Source organism: Mastigoproctus giganteus, chromosome 2 (genome assembly GCF_048544385.1).
Source record: "Mastigoproctus giganteus isolate SK-2022 chromosome 2, ASM4854438v1, whole genome shotgun sequence".
In the NCBI taxonomy this organism is placed as follows: Eukaryota; Metazoa; Arthropoda; class Arachnida; order Uropygi; family Thelyphonidae; genus Mastigoproctus; species Mastigoproctus giganteus.
In genome coordinates, this window is record NC_143576.1 from 20,527,608 (window position 1) to 20,545,999 (window position 18,392).

General features: G+C 37.5%; 1 protein-coding gene across 1 annotated transcript in view; it reads right to left on the reverse strand.

Moving 5' to 3' along the window:
• Positions 1–18,392, reverse strand: part of LOC150089202 (xibalbin-1-like) — a 92,584-nt gene that overhangs the window by 28,675 nt on the left and 45,517 nt on the right. The window contains exon 2 of the mRNA XM_090390370.1: positions 3,087–3,176. Within this exon, the coding sequence (XP_090246496.1) occupies positions 3,087–3,162 (76 nt within the window). The 5' untranslated portion in view covers positions 3,163–3,176. The remainder of the gene's footprint in view (positions 1–3,086; positions 3,177–18,392) is intronic.

The window sequence follows — 18,392 nt, forward strand, 5'->3', positions numbered from 1 at the left end:
CACGGCATCAAATATCCTAGCATAACATCTGAAATAAAGCATGTTCCACCTAATAAAGACCTAACGACACTAGAACTTCCAGAACCATGTGATAATGGAAGAAGTGATGAATAAGGCGAGATTCTTATATTTCAGACTTTTCTGGACGGTTCATTTCAACAGAGTTAGACTGCTAACCAGAAAATTATAATGCGCTGCGCTTACTTAGGAAAAAGTGTTGAATGACTTAGTTCGCGATTTAAATTTATCTAAAGAGTATGCAGAACTCTTTAGTTCTAGATTACAATAGTGGAAGTTACTTGAAGCAGGAATTAAAATTACAATATATCTAAAACGTCAGTGTGATTCCAAATATGTTTGCGTTATGGAAGAAGACGTGTGTCGGTAAATACAAAAACGTCAGTGTGATTCCAAATATGTTTACGTTATGGAAGAAGACGTGTGTCGGTAAATTTGTACATTAGTGGTCTTCTGAACGAATGAGTACCGAACACAATCCTAATGAATGGCGCATATTTATTGATGCCTCAAGATTAAGTTTAAAAGTAGTTTTTCTTCACAATGGAAATGCATTCCCATCAGTTCCTCTACTTCATGCTGTTGGTTTTATAAAAACCGACGTTCAAGAACCTGCATGCAATTAGGCACCATGACTTTGCTTGAAATGTCTGTGGCGATCTTAAGGTAATCGGATTACTCACTGGTTTACAGGGAGGTTTCACAAAATACCGTAAAACATTATATTGTGCAGCAGTTAAAAAAGAGGGAGGAATTTTTACCAGGGAGAAGTAAAAGAAAATGTGTTCGCTGGTTGAGCCAAAAAAGGTTCTTCCAACTTTGCGTTAGAAGCTGGATTAATGAATAATTTTGTTAAGACTCTGGATAAAGAAGGAAGTGGATTCTGCTACCTTACTTGCCTAATTTAACAGTTGCAAAACTGAAAGGAAGAATTTTCAGTGGCCTAAAAAAAAAAAAAAAAAAACAGAAAAAAGAAAAAAAAGAAAAAAGTAACTCCTCAATGATGATAATACTCGAAAGAAAGCTACGGGATACTGAGCTAGCAGCTGGGCGATCATTTAAAACAGTTGTGCATGGATTTCTTGGAAAAGGAAAGAAGATAATCTCTTGTGAACTCTTGGCTTTCGCTGCCACGTATGAAGAGTATGAAAATGACTTTTCTAAAGTCCCACACATGTTTAACGATAAGTATATATATATATATATATATATATATATATTATAATAAAAGCACAATAAGTGCATTATATTTCATAAGTCTATAATCTAGTTATTATAGTAAAGGCATAATAAGTACATACAGTTGTTGAATTAGTATATGAACACAATAGTATGTAGCTAGCAATAGACCATGAGGCCAAATTAACTTATAAAAATAAAATAGCCCAAGCAGGCATATATGGCCAAACCCCTGGAAGTAAATATATAATTAGTAATAAAATATAAATATATAATACAATGATGATAATGTAGTTAATTATTAGTGTAGAGATACATTGAAAGGGACTTTTTCAAGGGCTAACCCTCTCAATGTGTCCCAACTATAATTAACAGAGCTATCTGTTTCTTATTGCCATCTGCCTGTTTAATAAAGTCCAAATGTTTAACTAGATAATGTTATAATTTAGTAGCAAAGTCCAAAATTTTAACTAGGTAATGTTATAATTTAGTAGCAAAGTCCAAAATTTTAACTAGGTAATGTTATAATTTAGTAGCAAACAGGCAAGATAACATTTAGCCCGACAAATACCTTTCGAGACAAATATGTAGAATAGGAAAAGAAAGCCAACCATAAATTACAATTCAGTTGTGGTATAATTATATTATTATTTTGATTGTTTATACAAAAGTATGCAATATCTAACAAAAGGAGAAAAGGGAGTAGGGATAAGTATAGTAATAGTATCTCAATTTTCCTCGAATTGCTCTAATAGATATTGAGGTATGAAAATTAGGGTTAGATAGTAAATAGTGAAAAGTAAAGAAAAAGCATATATATAATTGTACGTAGGATTTAACCGGGAGCTAATTTATATATATATATATATATATATATTTAAATAATGGCTTAAAGGTTTAACATAAAATAATATTATATCGGCTATATAGGGGATTATCTGCTACTGTTTATGTCTTATTACCTTTACTTCCCTCTCCCTGTTTGGTTTATTTTATTTGACGTTATTTTTATGTTAATTTTTCGCTCTACATTTTTTGCCATACTACTGGCTTATGTTTTATTTTGAATTATCGGATATATATATATATATATATATATATATATATATATATATAAAACGGAACGTTTAAAAGAACGAACAAATAGATTTAATAAGTGTATAGGTAGTGGTGTTGACCTGTCAGGTGTAGCTACAATGTGGAAAATATTTAAAAAATGCCTGAAAATTAAAAGCAGATTACATAAAATTTAAATAAAATTAAATGAAAATATATAAATGGTATTTAATGCTGTAGATCCTAAGATTTTAACTACGTCATCAAGGGCCGGCAGCCAAAAACAAAGCAATAAGCAAGGCATCTGTTTCTGTTGTGATGTATACGCAGCAGACAACGAAGCGAGCGTACGTATACATTATAGCCGACCCGACAGAGACCAAAAAGAAAATGAATAAAGAACAAAACCTGCATAATAAAAAATAAAATACAAAAATTACGCTAAAATTAAAACCAAGTAATTCCAGTTGTCTCCTGCCAGGCCCGACAGTAAATTGTCGTATCCTGAGTATATTCTTTCGTCTTGAAATTACACTTTCTTTGTTAAAATTCATGTAGGACTGTTTGCTATTCATTCAATTTTTCTTTAACTGGAATTACTTGGTTTTAATTTTTGCGTTTAATTTTGGCTGCTGGTCTTTGATGACGTAGTTAAAATCTTAGGACCTGCAGTATTAAATACCATTTATATATTTTTATTTTATTTTATTAAAATTTTATGTAATCTGCTTTTATTTTTCAGGCACCTTTTAATGTTTTCCATTGTAGCTACACCTGACAGGTCAGTACCACTACCTATACACTTTTCTAACTTATTTTTCTATATATATTACCTTCGAAGTAGGGAGACGCCAGCACTACACTAGTCATAAGAACACAACCAAGGATGAGGGCAGGAAAGCAGTTCATTTCTGAAGTTAAATCTGCAAGAAAAACAAAAAAAAAACAAAAAAAAAAAAAATGTTCACGGTACTGTATAATTTAAACCAATCACAAATCATAGTGCACGTTGTATTTATATAAAATTGCAAATCTATTTTATCTTTCACACGTCGAAGAATTTACTGATACACCTACAGGTTTGTTTATTCGAAATAACCTCTAGAGCACCGGATAAAAATTGTAGTGCAGTGAAAGTAACGTTTGTCTTTATAATTACATACAGCAGTGGAGAAAAATTTGCAGCAGCGAATAAAATTTTGGAAATATTTATTTAAATGTCTTTACGTTTATATGTGCAGTTGTGCTAATATTTAATGTCAAACAATATGGTGAAAGAAACGAATTTACGCTTTTCCACGAAGCATAACCCCTTGTGCTACCTGGTACATCCTTTCAGCTGTCACAAGAGACAGTCCACATACAGTATGCTGTTTTACACCAAACAAAAGTTGTATGAACATCCAATAACCTATAAAGGGGGTAAATAATAAGTAGATTTCTCCGAAGTAAAAAGCGACAGTAAGTACAGTACTTAGTGAAAGTAGAGAATATCTGAAGGTAAAATAAAGACAGCGTGACATTGGAGAAAATAAGATGGAATTGCCCAAGGGAACCTAAAGCATGAATTAGAGCGAAGGAGATTGACATATCTAAAAAAAACACTAGAGTAGATATCTGAAAAACAAATGAAAAACTATCAAAAACAGACAGACGTGTTGTTGGCAGAGAATAAATAATATAGATGTTGAAGGAAGAAAGCAACAGCAGCATTCTACAGGCGGAACACACAAAATGGAAAAGTAAAGAAGAAATCTGGAAAAATGTGGGAAATTAAGCATTAAGTCGAAAATAAAAGATAAAATGTAGATTAGGTGAACGAAGCAGAGAAAACGTATGGCGTCTTGTTGATAAAATTAAATCACAAACTTGGCTGCAGTCTTGGATGGATGTTAATTACAAGAAGAGATGTTGCTGAAGAATGTACTGGCATTCCGTTGAAGAATAGTGCATCTTGAAGAACCGTTATAAAGAAACATCTATTTTGCAATTTGTAGAGAGAATGTTTTAATAATAAAAAGCATTGTTTATATAGAATAAAATCTTTATTCTATATAAACGAGATAAAATATAAGTTTATAGTTGTATGATATGGGAAAAGTTTCCACAAATTTTATTATTTTAAGAGGGGGTACAGGGTACTTAGATTTGGTGTGTTTTGGAGGGATTCTGAAGCCAATTTTGTCATATATGGATGGAAAAGGAATAATTGATACATTTTAGCAAACGTTTTTATCTAGCTTTAACGTTTTATCTAGTGGGCTAAAGCCAGTTTTATCTAGCTTTATCCCACTTAAGAACACTGAATTCAGTGAAATGGTTCCGTAATTGGGCCGCAGAGGCTAGCCGAATTACGGAACCGTTTCACACAACAGGATGTAAATGAATCTTAAAATATTTTACTGTTCTAGAAGAGCCAGAGATGTGAATTAATTTTTCCCTCAATTCCACTCATATTTCAAAATTACAAGACGAAAGGCTTAGAATATTGAAGATGAAAGTTTAGAATCAAAGTAAATCGCAAAATATCCTTGCAGAGCTCAACTTTTTAAATATAGTGTATAGTGTTGCTTGTCAGGCAGCACCGGGGGGGGGGGGTCCCTCAACTCCTCGTAATATGCTCTGTGACGGTGTACAATCTCTGTAAAGACCAGAGATAGTGTAGTCTGAGTCGTGTTGTTCTGTTGTTTCTATCAGGGTCCCCTGTAAATGATTACATCTACCCATACATTCATTTTGTCTGTAAATTGCGTGTGTTCTCTGGTCGATTCGCCTATTTGCTGGAAGAAAAATCCCAGTTTTTAGGAGGAAAACCCTGAGACCGACTAACTCAGCCACGTTCCTCCGGACATGGGGCCCCTAGTAGATTTCCCACGTTGCCTGTGTTTTGTCCCGTGGAGACAGGCCGGGTGTAATAGGGAATAGGGCGTAAAGAAGTCTCTCGCGGGGGTGATCCCTGAACGTCGCCTAAGCTTGCCAGAGAGGGCTCCGAATATTTAAAAAAAAAAAAAAAAAAAAAAAAAAAGTAACTCAAGTATTGGAGAAAAGGAGGTGAATGATAGGAAGACTTTCAATCCAGAAGTAGGAGGAGAGGTTAAGGGACAGAGTGGTACCCCCTGGGGAGGGTGGGCTCCCTCCACAGGGGGGAACTGTCAGGATCAGAAAATGGTTTGTGGCAGTAGAGTCCACTAGGCGAGGTGGGGAAGGGAAATAACTAATGAAGGGGAGAAGTAAAGCCACGGGTTCAGAGTTCCCTATATGGGAGAGGAGATCGCGCTGCGAACAGACAGCACTTTGCTGTTTGAGATATTTCACCGACCAGACCAGCTGCAGTCGTTGTCAGCAAGTCCCACACCATGCTCAAAGGAGGAGAGGTACAACGTCAGCATGGCAGGGGGGTTTCTAGTAGGTTGCTCCACTGCAGTCTAATTGGGGAAGGGGGTTGTAGAATTACATGCATTCTATATGTACTCAGCCCAAATACACAAGTACGCTTTTTTTTTTTTTTTTGACGTGTTTAGAGGCAGACTGGAAAACAGTACAACACAACTCGCACTTAAACATTTGCCTACTCACATTCATCATACAGACAGGGCGCAGGTGCCTCTCCTAAATATGAACAACTATCTAGACATTCACTTTTTTTTATAATAGTAATCACAAATATTCACTGTCACCGCATAGTTCATACAGGTGACCAAACATTAACCTGCGGAATGGGGAAGATTTTTTTTTTAATATACATTCAGAGTAAAATTTAGACAATATCACCTATTAGACAGTCTCTTCATCATTCTACTCATTCTCACGCGCTGATTTCACTCAGTACAGTACCTTGAATAGGATGGCACACGCACCTTTATTATTTATTTATTTTTTAGGTTAAGTGGACACATTTCTCACCCAGTACAGCAGACATTCACATATTGGAGAGCAATATGGCCTTAGTCGCTGATGTTCCTAAAACCCTACTACCACAACAACAATCCATTCACACCATTCATTTACAGTTAAATATCTTTTACCCGTTATTTCTTACACTTACAATTAAATAATACTTTAAACTTCACACACACACACACACACACACACACACACACACACACACACACACACACACACACACACACACACACACACACACACACACACACACACACACACACACAGCACGAAAGGACTGTATTGGCTGATAGTCCCATGATTCATGTCACTAGAGTACATGGATCATGGGATCATAAGCCTCCATAAATTGCGTGTTTTCTATCATAATGTCATCAAGATACTGGTGGTAGTCTGCTTCCAGTTGTTCACTATAAGAATATATCAATACTATATTAGAACATCTACCAACGCGAAACAAGTTATTTCATTACAGTAGGCCCATTACATATGAAATTACCATTTTATATCTAAAACGAACGAAAAAAAAAAGCTTTGGTATAACAAGAGTTGGAAGATTGTTCCAACAATCACCACACATCTAGTCTGCAACCATCTTTCTTCAATTTGAATTTATGCCCTCTCATGTGTGTAGTCTGAGCAAGAGGAAGCAAGCGCAATGCACACGTCAGCATTGAGCTTCCTTAAGTCCATTCAGAGCCTTAAACACCTGAATCATATCACTTCGCAGGTGCCTATTCTCCAGACGCTGAAATTTGCAGAACTGAAGTCTTTCTTCGTAAGAGCACCCCTTTGTTCCCCTCACCAATCTTCGCTCTTCTCTGTACCCTTTCCAGGAGTTCTACATCCTTCATAAAATGAGGCCTCCAAACTTGTATGCAGTACACAAGATGTGACCTGACCATTGCCTCATATAATGGAATAATCACCTCTTTATCTTTGATAGCAAAGTTCCTAATTACCATTGGCAAAACCCCATGAGCTGTCCTGGCAGCCTGCCTGCACTGCTCAGAACTTCATATCTGACTTCAATATTAATCCCAGGTCTTTCATTTTCCACCACGCTCAATATAATACCACACAGTTGGTACGTTACTCTGAGATTACTGCTACCCATATGCAGCACTTTGCATTTGTCAGTGTTGAACTTCAGTTATCATTCTCAGCAATCTGCCTACTACATCATCCAATTAAAAACAGTAATGACGGTATGCTACTGCAACAAGAAGATAGACCTTCTTGCAGTAACATAGCGTTATTACGGTTATTAACCACCTTGCCAACCTTTGTATCATATGCAAACTTAGACATTGAGCCTGATATACAATTCTTCAATACCTTCATCAATAAGTATAGAAAACAAAAATGGCCCAGCACTGAACCCTGAAGGACTCCACTAATACCTTTAGTCTACGAAAAGCAGTGTCCATTGATAATCACTCCCTGTCTTCTGCCACTCAACTATCTCTTTATCTATAGCAGTAACTTGCCCTTAATGCCACACTACTCGAATTTGTACAACAATGTTTTATGTGGCAACGATATCGAAAGATTTTCTGCAGTCCAAGTATATGATATAAAATTTTTTTGTATCCAGTTACTTTTTTACAGCATCATAGTAACTTATCAGATTGGTCAGAAAAGATCTCCCCTTAACAAATTCATGCTCTGACTGAAGTATGAACACTCCTGTCTGGATGGCCTTACTTCTTTAGCATTAGCATAGGTATGTGCTAAAAAAAGTCTTCATATTTCACCCATCCATTCGCTCCAAAAGTTTGTCCAGTTCTTCCTTGAATTTATTTAAGCTATCAACTTCCACAACGACAGATGGAAGTTTATTCCAACAATCAACCACTCACTGGCTAAAGGCAAATTTCCGCACATCTATTCTACAACTGTCTTTCTTCAATTTGAATCTATGGCCCACTAGGTGCGTAATCTGAGCAAGAGAAGAATCCCATCAGCATTGAGCTTGTTCAGCCCATTCAAGGCCCCATACATCCCAATAAGATCACTTTAACCAGTGACTCCATTATTTTCCCCTGAAACAGAAGTTAAGCTAACAAGGTAAAATTACTCTTGACATTCTTTGATCCTCCTTTTTGAATTGGGGATATATTCGCACATATCCATTCTTTCACAGGAACCTCTCCTAAATCCAAGAATGCTCTTATAATTATAGTTAAAAGTTTGCTTACTTCCTTTGTTTCCTCCTTTAATATAATTGGATAGATCCTGTCCACCCTAGGTGTCTCTTTTTTTATGTTTAACTTTAGCAGTTTCTCTTCCACTTTCCTCTCAGTTATTACGAAATTATTTAGTTCACTGTTAGGGTTTGATAAACTTCTGGCCTCCATTTCCTTAAAGAATTCCTCATGTGTGTATGTAGATACAAAATATGTATTCAGTTTGTCAGCAACCTGAGCCGGATCATCAACAGTTGAGCTATCGATAACCACCGATCGAGGTTTTTTTTTGTAAAAAATCAGTGGGATGTTGAACTAAGTATATTGACATCACTTTTATGCCCTGTATAAGCATCCATCGAGTTACTAGAAACATATTTTATCCTTTCTAATATGCACTTTAAGAAATGTAAACTGAATGATGCATCAAATTGCATAAATAATGAGTGTAGACAGTTTGCGCGACCTTTAGGGAACTCATCAAACATCAGTCCTCGGGGTTTAGAAGAATTTATGACGCGATCCACAGAATTCATAATTTTGGGCAACGCTATGTTACACTCTTTAGAATAATGGTGTTTTGCACATGTTTGACTGTTAAGAATCTTCATTTGTGAAGTTGATTTTTGGAGCATATCACTGGAATTATCTCTTTCGTATTATGGAATGTGGTGCGTATTGAAAACCTAAATTCACATATATAATTGAAATAAGCGGATAAAAATAAAGCAACTAAGGTTTCCGATATATATATATATAGTCCAGTAATAACCAATGCATCACAAGATCAGAAGAATATCTGTCTACAAAAACAGCGAATCCCAAATAAAATACGTCAGCTGTCTTTAAATAAGTTTTCTATATTCAGGAAAATTGAGGAGACTGTCTTATCAAAAAGTAACTACTTCAATATGAGGTAAGTGTGCGGGTGGAAGTCAAGCAATAACATCGAAAGGATACTTAAGTATAAATGAGAGAATGGATAATGATCGCATTATCATGGCCATAACTCGAATGCTTAATAATACATGGATACACATCTTTACTTCGTGCTTGTGAGTAATCGTGCCTGTCTGGAATAGAGCATAAACACTTATTATCTTTATAGGTCACTCGTAAACGATGTTCTCATTCGTGTTGTTAGATAAAAGAGGAACTTTCATGTCATCCCGTTACTTTGAATGAAGTATATTTTTAAATGGAAGTCTTAACACTGTAAATGTAATGCAGTAACAGTTATTTTTCTGTTGGTTATTTAAATGTGTATCGGACATCAAAAGGCATAAGGTGGTAGTATATTGTGCCTGTTAATTAAATACGTTCTATGATCAGTTGGCCTGTTTTCTAGAAGAAAAACTGAAGTTCCAGATTGGGATGGACGGAGAATACATCCTCACAAAACAAAGTCTATAAAGTTGTTGGAATTCCAACAAGTCGTTTTCAACATGACACGAAACGCGACGATTAAACCATTTCGCTAGCCCGGGAGGGAGTTTATCCCATAAATGAACGATTTATTTAGCAATCATCAGAAGTTTTAAAACCGAAGTTCGCAACAGTCTTTTTGTCAGTTCTGGATGAAAAACTTTTCCGCCATAAAAGTTTACTTTTACAGCGAGTAGAATCGGGAACCCTCCCCTGAGACTGATTGATACAGCCGCGGAGTGAAAAAAGCACATAAAAATTCCTTCCGTCTTGACAAGATTTGAACTCCGGCATTTTGCCAGACGGTGGAAGGAGAGTGACCGTAGCTGCTTTGCTACTCGCAAGAACAGTATTGTTCCATTAGAGAAAAGATTGTCGAAACCTGTTGAAAGAAATTATAATTTCTTTGAACGTTTTTAGTTTGTGCAACGCTGAGTGGTTGTTGTAGGGTTTTATGAGCATCAGCGACTAAGCCATTATTGCTCCGTATATACTGTTTGTAAACCGTGTGTTCTGAAGACCGACTAACTAAGCTACTTTGTGAAAAAGGCCCGTATAAAAATTCCTCCCGTCATCGACCGGACTCGAACTCTTTTCCACCCGGTGTTGGAAGGATGGCGATCCTACCAACTGTGCTACCCATGAGGACACCACGTAGTCGGCAGGACAAAAGTGCAGTCGTACACGCTTTTGAGCTGACTCTGGTTCGAACGCACGTGATCACGTTTAGGGTTAGTGACACGATTCCTGTCAGATAGCCAGTTTTGAACTCCTCTCATCCACATGGTCCTGCTGGAGTATAAAGTGAAAGAGAAGTACTAAAAGTCTAATAACAAATTAAACTTATTTTAGCCTCCTTTTCAAAAATCGAAAGTGCTTATGAGATCATTGTATGTGTGTGTTTGTTTTAACATTTTTAACGTTTTAACATTTGCATGTGGTGCGGACTGAAAATCGCAGAATAACTCGCAAAAAAAAAAAAACAAAACAAAAAAAAAAAAAACCCCTGCTGCTTCCGCCTGGTATCGACTAATTACAATCTTGATTGAAGAAAATTTTAGAAATTCCCATAGTCTCCGAGGAGATTCAAGCCTTTATTTCACCAGATGAGTGACAAGGAGATGAAACTACTGTTGCTGAAGGCGCCTTTGTTTTTCATTCGATCTGTCTTCCATCTTAAAACAAGATAGCCACAACTGAAATTATAAAACACCTCTTGTGCAGAGGCTATTTTCAACAAAAATTTACAGCAGTTGTGGGGTGGGCGTGATGACCGTAGGGTAGGATATTCCATTGAAAAAAATAATAAAAAAAAGTGAAGATGATGCATCTGTAAAAACATACGTTTGCATTCCGATCCAACCCAAAGTTAGAATACATGGAAGAACTGGAGGGTTGCGCATTCTTAAGCTTATCAGTTCCCATTACCTTTCTGGTGTCGTTACGTGAATGATGTTTTCGTCATCATTCCCTAGGGCTCAGAAATCCATCTTTTGTGGCATCTCAACTCCCTATTGCCCTTCTTCCAGTTCACTATCGAACTAGAGTCGGGCAATGCCCTCTCCTTTCTGGATGTTCTAGTGCGGCACATGGGCTCACATTTAAGAACCTATCGTAAGCCAGTGTACTGGCCAATTCACCAACTACAAATCGGCACATGCCCCCCCAACCAGCTTCTCAGCACCGCGAGCACCCTATTCACCGGCGCCTGGACCCATTCCAGCTCCACAGAGGACAGGCGCGGTGAAGTTTCGAAAGTAAAAACAGATCTATCTAACTGGGGCTCCTCTGCCTGTGCCCTGGAAAAATACGATGTGCAGTCCCGTGAGCTTGCCGCACACCCCAGAACCTCCCAAAATGATGACGCGATCTCGACCGCCTTTATCCCCTATACCCCACCATTTCACAACGCCTTTCTAAAGTTCTACGTGCTCACTGGATAAAATGTTTACAGCGTCCGGGTAAAAAACTGCGATCCATTCTCTCGAGGATAAAATCGCCCATCCTCTCCTTGTTACACAGTGGCTCAGTTTATTGCATTGCTTGCCGTGACTGCAGTATGCTGCAGTATGTTGCATCGGTGCATCCGCCAGGAGGCTCCAAGACTAAATCTCAGAACATAAGAGGACCATCCGATCTGCTGATTTGGAGCACTCCGTGGTCGCAGAGCATTATTGGTCCTCTCAACACGAATGTGACTTACGCCGTGATATCGAAATCGTCGACCATAGTGGCATAGCGTTTTGTGAAAGGTGCCACCAGTGGTTTCCCACATCTGCACCATGGTACTTTGTGAAGAAGTACAGAATCTCTGTAAAAGCCAGAAAAGGTGTAATGTGTGGTTTTTGTCAGAGTAGTGTTATGTTTTGTTGTTGTGTCTCTGGTTGCTTTGCCGCAGAGGAACCCCACGTTGCCCGCCACCACCACTGGAAGGTGAGCCAGGCTGCCCATCATACTCTGATAGACCTTTTCCAGGGTTGCCTGAGCTTCCTGACAGAGGCCAATTTAAAAAAAAAAAGGGGGAACATAGAATGGGGATACAGGTTAGAAGGGACAGAAAGAAGGGAAAGGAGGGCGGACTGAATAAAGTTGAGGAGGAGTCCGCTCTTTTTGAAGCGAAAATAGGGGTCTAGGAGTGGGAGTTAAAGTTGCAGGGACAGGTGCCCCTGCATGATCACCAGAGGCCAGTGGACTCTGTATCCCGCACTTGCATGCTGCCAGCAGGTATCCAACCCTTGTGGATTGGAGTCTAAATCCCATACTCAGGAGTTCTCCAGAGTGCCAGCAATCCCGCACCGGAACGGTGCCAGCTGATCCTACCCTACAAGGGGTTTGCAGCAGTATCTCACACTCTGAGTGCCAGCAATCCCACACATCGTTGACCACTCACATAATTACCATCAACGAGTATGGCTCGAATCACTCCATATATCCGGTTGTCATAGTACTTTTAACCACAACAAAGGTATGCACATACATCCATCATGGAGGTAGTTATCCTGCAGTGTAATAAATGTTGGCACGCACCCCATGTGCATGCTCTGCATACTCGTATCGCACCTTGTTTGCCTTACATGACCACGCCCGGGCATTTTTTTTTTATACTAACGTTTATGTTCAAGCCGATGAAGAATCCCTCAGACTCGAAAGCTACTTTTTGCTTTGTTTGATTTAATTAATTGATTCTATTCATTTAGTTTACCTTAATTTGTACCTGTAGTTTCTATTAAAGCAATAATATTATATACCTGCAATATTATTATTAACTGTTTCCGTTCCTCCAGTGAGAACAATATTTATACTTCTTACACATGGATACCGGAGCAAGAGGTCTATTTAGATAGAAACTCAATTTATTATCTACTAGTATTGCTAAATACTTGTTCTCTTTGACTAGGGGCAACTGAAGTGGATTGATTTTAATTTTCGGAGGACGTCTTGGATCCATCTTTGATATAAACATTATCATACTTTGTCTTATTTGAAGCTATCATTGAAAAGATTGGATAATTCTTTCCAACAAATTGTCCCTTAAATTAACTTCAACATTGACTGCCTTTAGTTTTTTATTCTCAATCAGTAAAGCTGTGGTCACAGTCTCTAGATCAGTCCATTTATCAATAATTAGATTTCCTGACGTTTTAGTAACTTTATGAGTTTCCCTAGACAAAAACTTTGCATATCCTTTCCCTTTTTGAGATAATGTCATAAATTGCAGAAATCTCCTCTGTATCGTTATTTCCATCATTATTTTCAATATTAGTACCAATAAGTACCAGTTGTAACATTTGTAGCTTTACTATTAAGTACTAGTCATGAACTACCACTTGGTATTTTGTCATACTGAAAATCCGCTAATCTGTGTCTTTCTTTCTACTTTTAATTGTGGCATCCTTGGTTGTAATGAGGGTTACTTTTCCCGCACGTTCGATCCATCATCACGGTTTTTAGCACTGTCATTCCTGGTTTCCATATTAGTATTCATTCTCATTATGTTTTGTACAGTGAGATTTTAACACATCTCAGGGCTGTTGTGATCGTTTAAAATTCCTGGTATGTTGAAAATACAAGTTTTCAAGCTTCGAAAGTACATTTGTCTCTTTTGTAACTTTATATTTGAAGTTACCAATATCAACTTTATATAAGCATTCTAACGATCTCTGTACGAACGTATGTTAATCCAATTCAAATCCCAATTTCAAGCACAAATGCAGAGCTTACCTCGCTCTGTTCCTATGTGCAGTAGGACCAGTCACAGACAATACAATGGGAAGATTATGTTAAATTAGACACGGCATTCATGACCCAATACAGTGGGGAACTCTACGGACGTCCGCTGACCTTACCACCACAGCAGTTCACTGAGACTAGCGTAGGTTGGATGGCACACAGCTATAACTGGACACTGTGGTAATGCAGCTGTAAAGTACCTTACAAGCGACATGTCTATCGGAAAGACACTCAACACAGCACATAAAAATCAACAGTATCAAAATTAAGTGAACAAAACCAAAACGGCTTATCACTTATGAAGCAGTGACAAACGATGACTTGATGTGATCAATATATAATTTATGATGAAACCGCCTTATAACTTAATGAATTTTAACAAAAATCAGGAGCACAATTTAAGCACGTTGTACAGGCAAACGCCACCTACCGAACCTGTGTAATTAGAAACAGGTAAAAAAAGTAGTTACAAATACACTGCTCGACAAAATTAACACAACAAAATGTTTTTCGTGAATAATTTTTTGTGAACAGTATCGCGAGGTGAATATTTGATATAATAGACATTCTGGGATGCAAATTCCGAGTGTCCAGTAGAAATCGATCTACCACCTTACAGAGCTGCACATTATGCAAATTATTCATGCCTATAAAAAACACGAATTGTGACCACATCACTTCATTTCTGTTTTTTAGTTTCCTCAGTGAGACATTCACTTCTCCAGTACTCAGGATGGAAGGTCATCCTGCGTACTGGAGATGTGACTGTCCCAATGAGCATAAAGTCATGTTACCGCGTGACGTTGTGCCACGCAGTGTCATTGCAGAACTATAGAATCGGTTTCAGAGGCAAGAAGAGCTGGCCAAGGTCGCCCGAGGGCAACTTCAACCAGAACAGACTGCTATCTGGCTTTAACAGTAAGACGGAACCTTACGACGTCCTATCATCAACTGTCTCTTGAGATTGCTGCGGCCACAGGTTAAAACATTTCCAACTGGACTGTGTTAAGGAAGCTCAGTTCAAGTGGACTCTACGCAAGGAAGCCAGCGGTTTGTATCCCATTAACCCCAAACCACCGCAGGGCTAGTCGAAACTGATGCCATGAACTTGGAGCCCTGACAAATGGGGTACAGTTCTATTCCTTGATAAGTCCCGTTTTAGCCTACAAACAGATTCTAGACGTTATTTCATCTGGAGACAATGAGGAATGCAGTACCATCCCTCCAACATCAGAGAAAGGGACACTTAAGGTGGAGGCGGCGTTCTGGTATGGGGCGGAATAATGATCAACGGCCGCACCCCTCTTCATGTTTTTGTTAGGGGTACCGTAACTGCGCAGACGTACCGAGAACAGATCCTCGAACCCTATGTGCAGCTTTTTAGGGGTGCGGTTGGCCCAGATTTTCTTTTCATGCACGACAACGCCACTGAAAATAGAGCTCAAGTGGTGGAAGAATATCTTGAAACTGAAGATATCCAACGACTGCCGTGACAGCACGATCACCAGACTTAAATCCGAATATGTGTGGGATGCCTTTGATCGTTGTATTGCACGCCGGTGGCCAACTCCTCTGTCACTTGGTGAGCTAAGTCTGCGCTGGTGGAAGAATAGGATATGTTGTCACAGAACCTTATAGGCATTTTTATATGGAGCATGGCTCACTGCTGTCAGGCCTGTTTAGTCGTTGGAGGGATCATACGCTGTACTGATGTCATGTGACCATATTTTCGAGCATCTCGTAACGATTTCTGTAATGTAATCTTTTTGGTAATTCTTATACACTCCCTATAAATGATCCTTGTACCTGTCCGAAATTTCTCGTTGTATCCTTATTTCATTTCTATTCAATGGTATACCACCATACTAAATTGTTCCACTTCATGTAAGCTGCACGAGTTACATCACATTTTCTACGTTATACAATCTTGAACATAAAAAGGATACATTATATAATCAGTAAAAAAACATGACTTTGAGACTGCCGTCTAAAGAATTTGCATAAAAAACAAATGATTTGCAAAAATTTTGGCGATTTCCACATTGGCCTTTACTGCATTTGCTGAAGTGCTGAAGGAGATAAAGAGCTTCAAACTGTTGGCATAGGAAGTTAGCGTGTCCTTGGCTTTGAGAAAGACTTCGGGGCTACGATAAACAGCATGCCTTTGACGCTACTTTGTGATACCTCACAGGAAGTATCAAATTTAGGTTGGATCTGATTGATGCAATATAGCATATTGCATTGAATTCTGAAACATTGACTAAGAATTGCATCCAGTTTATAGATGTTTAGGCTACCAGATGCTGCTGAGATATTCAGGAAAATGATACCAAGTTGTTCTTTATGGTGGAGCATCCTTTGAATTCGTATTAGGGCCTCAATGTGATTAGAGGATGTTGAACGCTCCTTGATAACAGAATGGGGGCATTGTGGGTAGTGTTCAATACAGTGTGAACCCAGAGGAAGAGAATTACTTTTTCGATGATTTTTAGGAGGATGCTGCTGCTGATGGAAATAGATCTTACATTTTTTTAAAATTAATTAAGATACCAGGGTTTCTTACTTTAGGTAAAGATTTTACTAGGTATTGCTTGATGAACTCGTTGATGATGTGAGTTGAAGCATTGATAATCTCTACGGAATGCAGAATTTCAGAATGAACATGAAAATGCCATCTGGAAGAGTTGTGACTTTATTTGCTATACCATAATTTTTATAAGGTTTTCCTCAGTAATTTCAATTACTTTCAGAGGTTGGCGATTTGTGGAGAAGAAAACAGGATGTCTCAAATCTGTCTTTGATGGCTGATGTGTTCCCCCGGTTGTGATGTAAATTCGGTTAAGATAGTTTAGGCTTAATTCTTGTAGATGCCATGTCTCTGAACGATGTTATCTTGATGTGCTTTTTTCTCCTCTTCAGTTTCAGAAAGGATGAAACATTGTACGAGTAAATTAATTATATGTAAATTAATTTAATTATATTATTAATTATAGTATTTCTGTAACATACTTGGAAGTCGCGAAAAGTCATGTGTGATTCCTTCCAAAGATTTTGACTGCATAATAGAAAAACCAACTCCAGATTTGTATAACAAATGCACTTTAATTAGGGAGGAAACTGAAAAAATCATCATTAGAAAATTTTTATTGCTCATAATGTCATCGGTTATCCTAAGCTGTACAAATTTCTAATTATATTTAACAACAGAACTCTTCTGTGTGCCAGTGCTTCTTTTTATATTTTTACAAGTATATTCGCTGATTCATGTAAATTTATTAATGTATGGTGAAAGTTAAATGAAAATAAGAAACAGAAACAAAACCTTTTCCGCATTCGTATGATCTCTTGTGCATTGTGTATTTGTGTTGCATTAGTCATGCTTGTTTAATGAGCTTTGCTAAATAGTCCTGGCTGCAAGGAGTGGACCTAACGTTTCTTAATCTAGTAATAGCGCATAAAACCGATGCTCTTTAAAATAGTGTTAAGTTTAACCATTGGAAAACAATTACCGATCCGATGAAAACATATAATAGATTATTCTGAAAATTGTAGGCATTGATGTTTACATTTTCAAATTATTTATTGCTTTTGTTGAAATGTAATCCCGCAACCTTCCCGTTATTTAAGTTTTCTTATGATGTATTTTGATGATAGTGAAATCAAAATAAAGCAGATAAAATCTTCATGGGACAGCCGTATGTTAATTATTCAGGTAAGCAAGTCTCTGCAAGAAAAACTGAAAGTAGTTGTTCTTGTCGTTAAAATGCTTTGAAATTTTGGTGAGGTCACCTGTCTAGAACATCGAAAATGCAATTTCACTCGGAAAATTCACGCCTACGTTATATTCCTCTAATATACCAGCATGAATTACAAATAATGGTGGCCAAAAGTTTCAAAAATTATCTGTTGAATCATATGAAAAAGAGTACCTAAACGTTAAAATGATTCCTTTCAAATTTCGAACTGTTCCATGTTTTAACATGACAGCTCGGCACCAGATGTTGCAAAACAAGAGACTTCATCGCTGGAATGATCACTAGCAATTTCAGAATTTGTAAAATTCCCAGTCTTATCTGGAAAACCTACACGAACGAAAAACCAATATCTATTAACTTGAATAAGATTCAGATATTTAAAAAAAAACTACATAATTACGTTCCTGAAGATCACACAGAATTTCACAGGATGGTTAAATTTTGTTAAATTTCACGAGATTGTCAACTGGAAAAGAACTGAAAATGATGATGACCCTGCTTTTCATTAAGCGTGTTGACGCTTAACAGTTCATCGAATCTACAACACGTAAATTTAATGTTGTGTTTACTTTCATTAATGTTTTTATGTTTTATTAATAATAATACGTTAGTTTTTGGTATAATTTGGGATTATTTC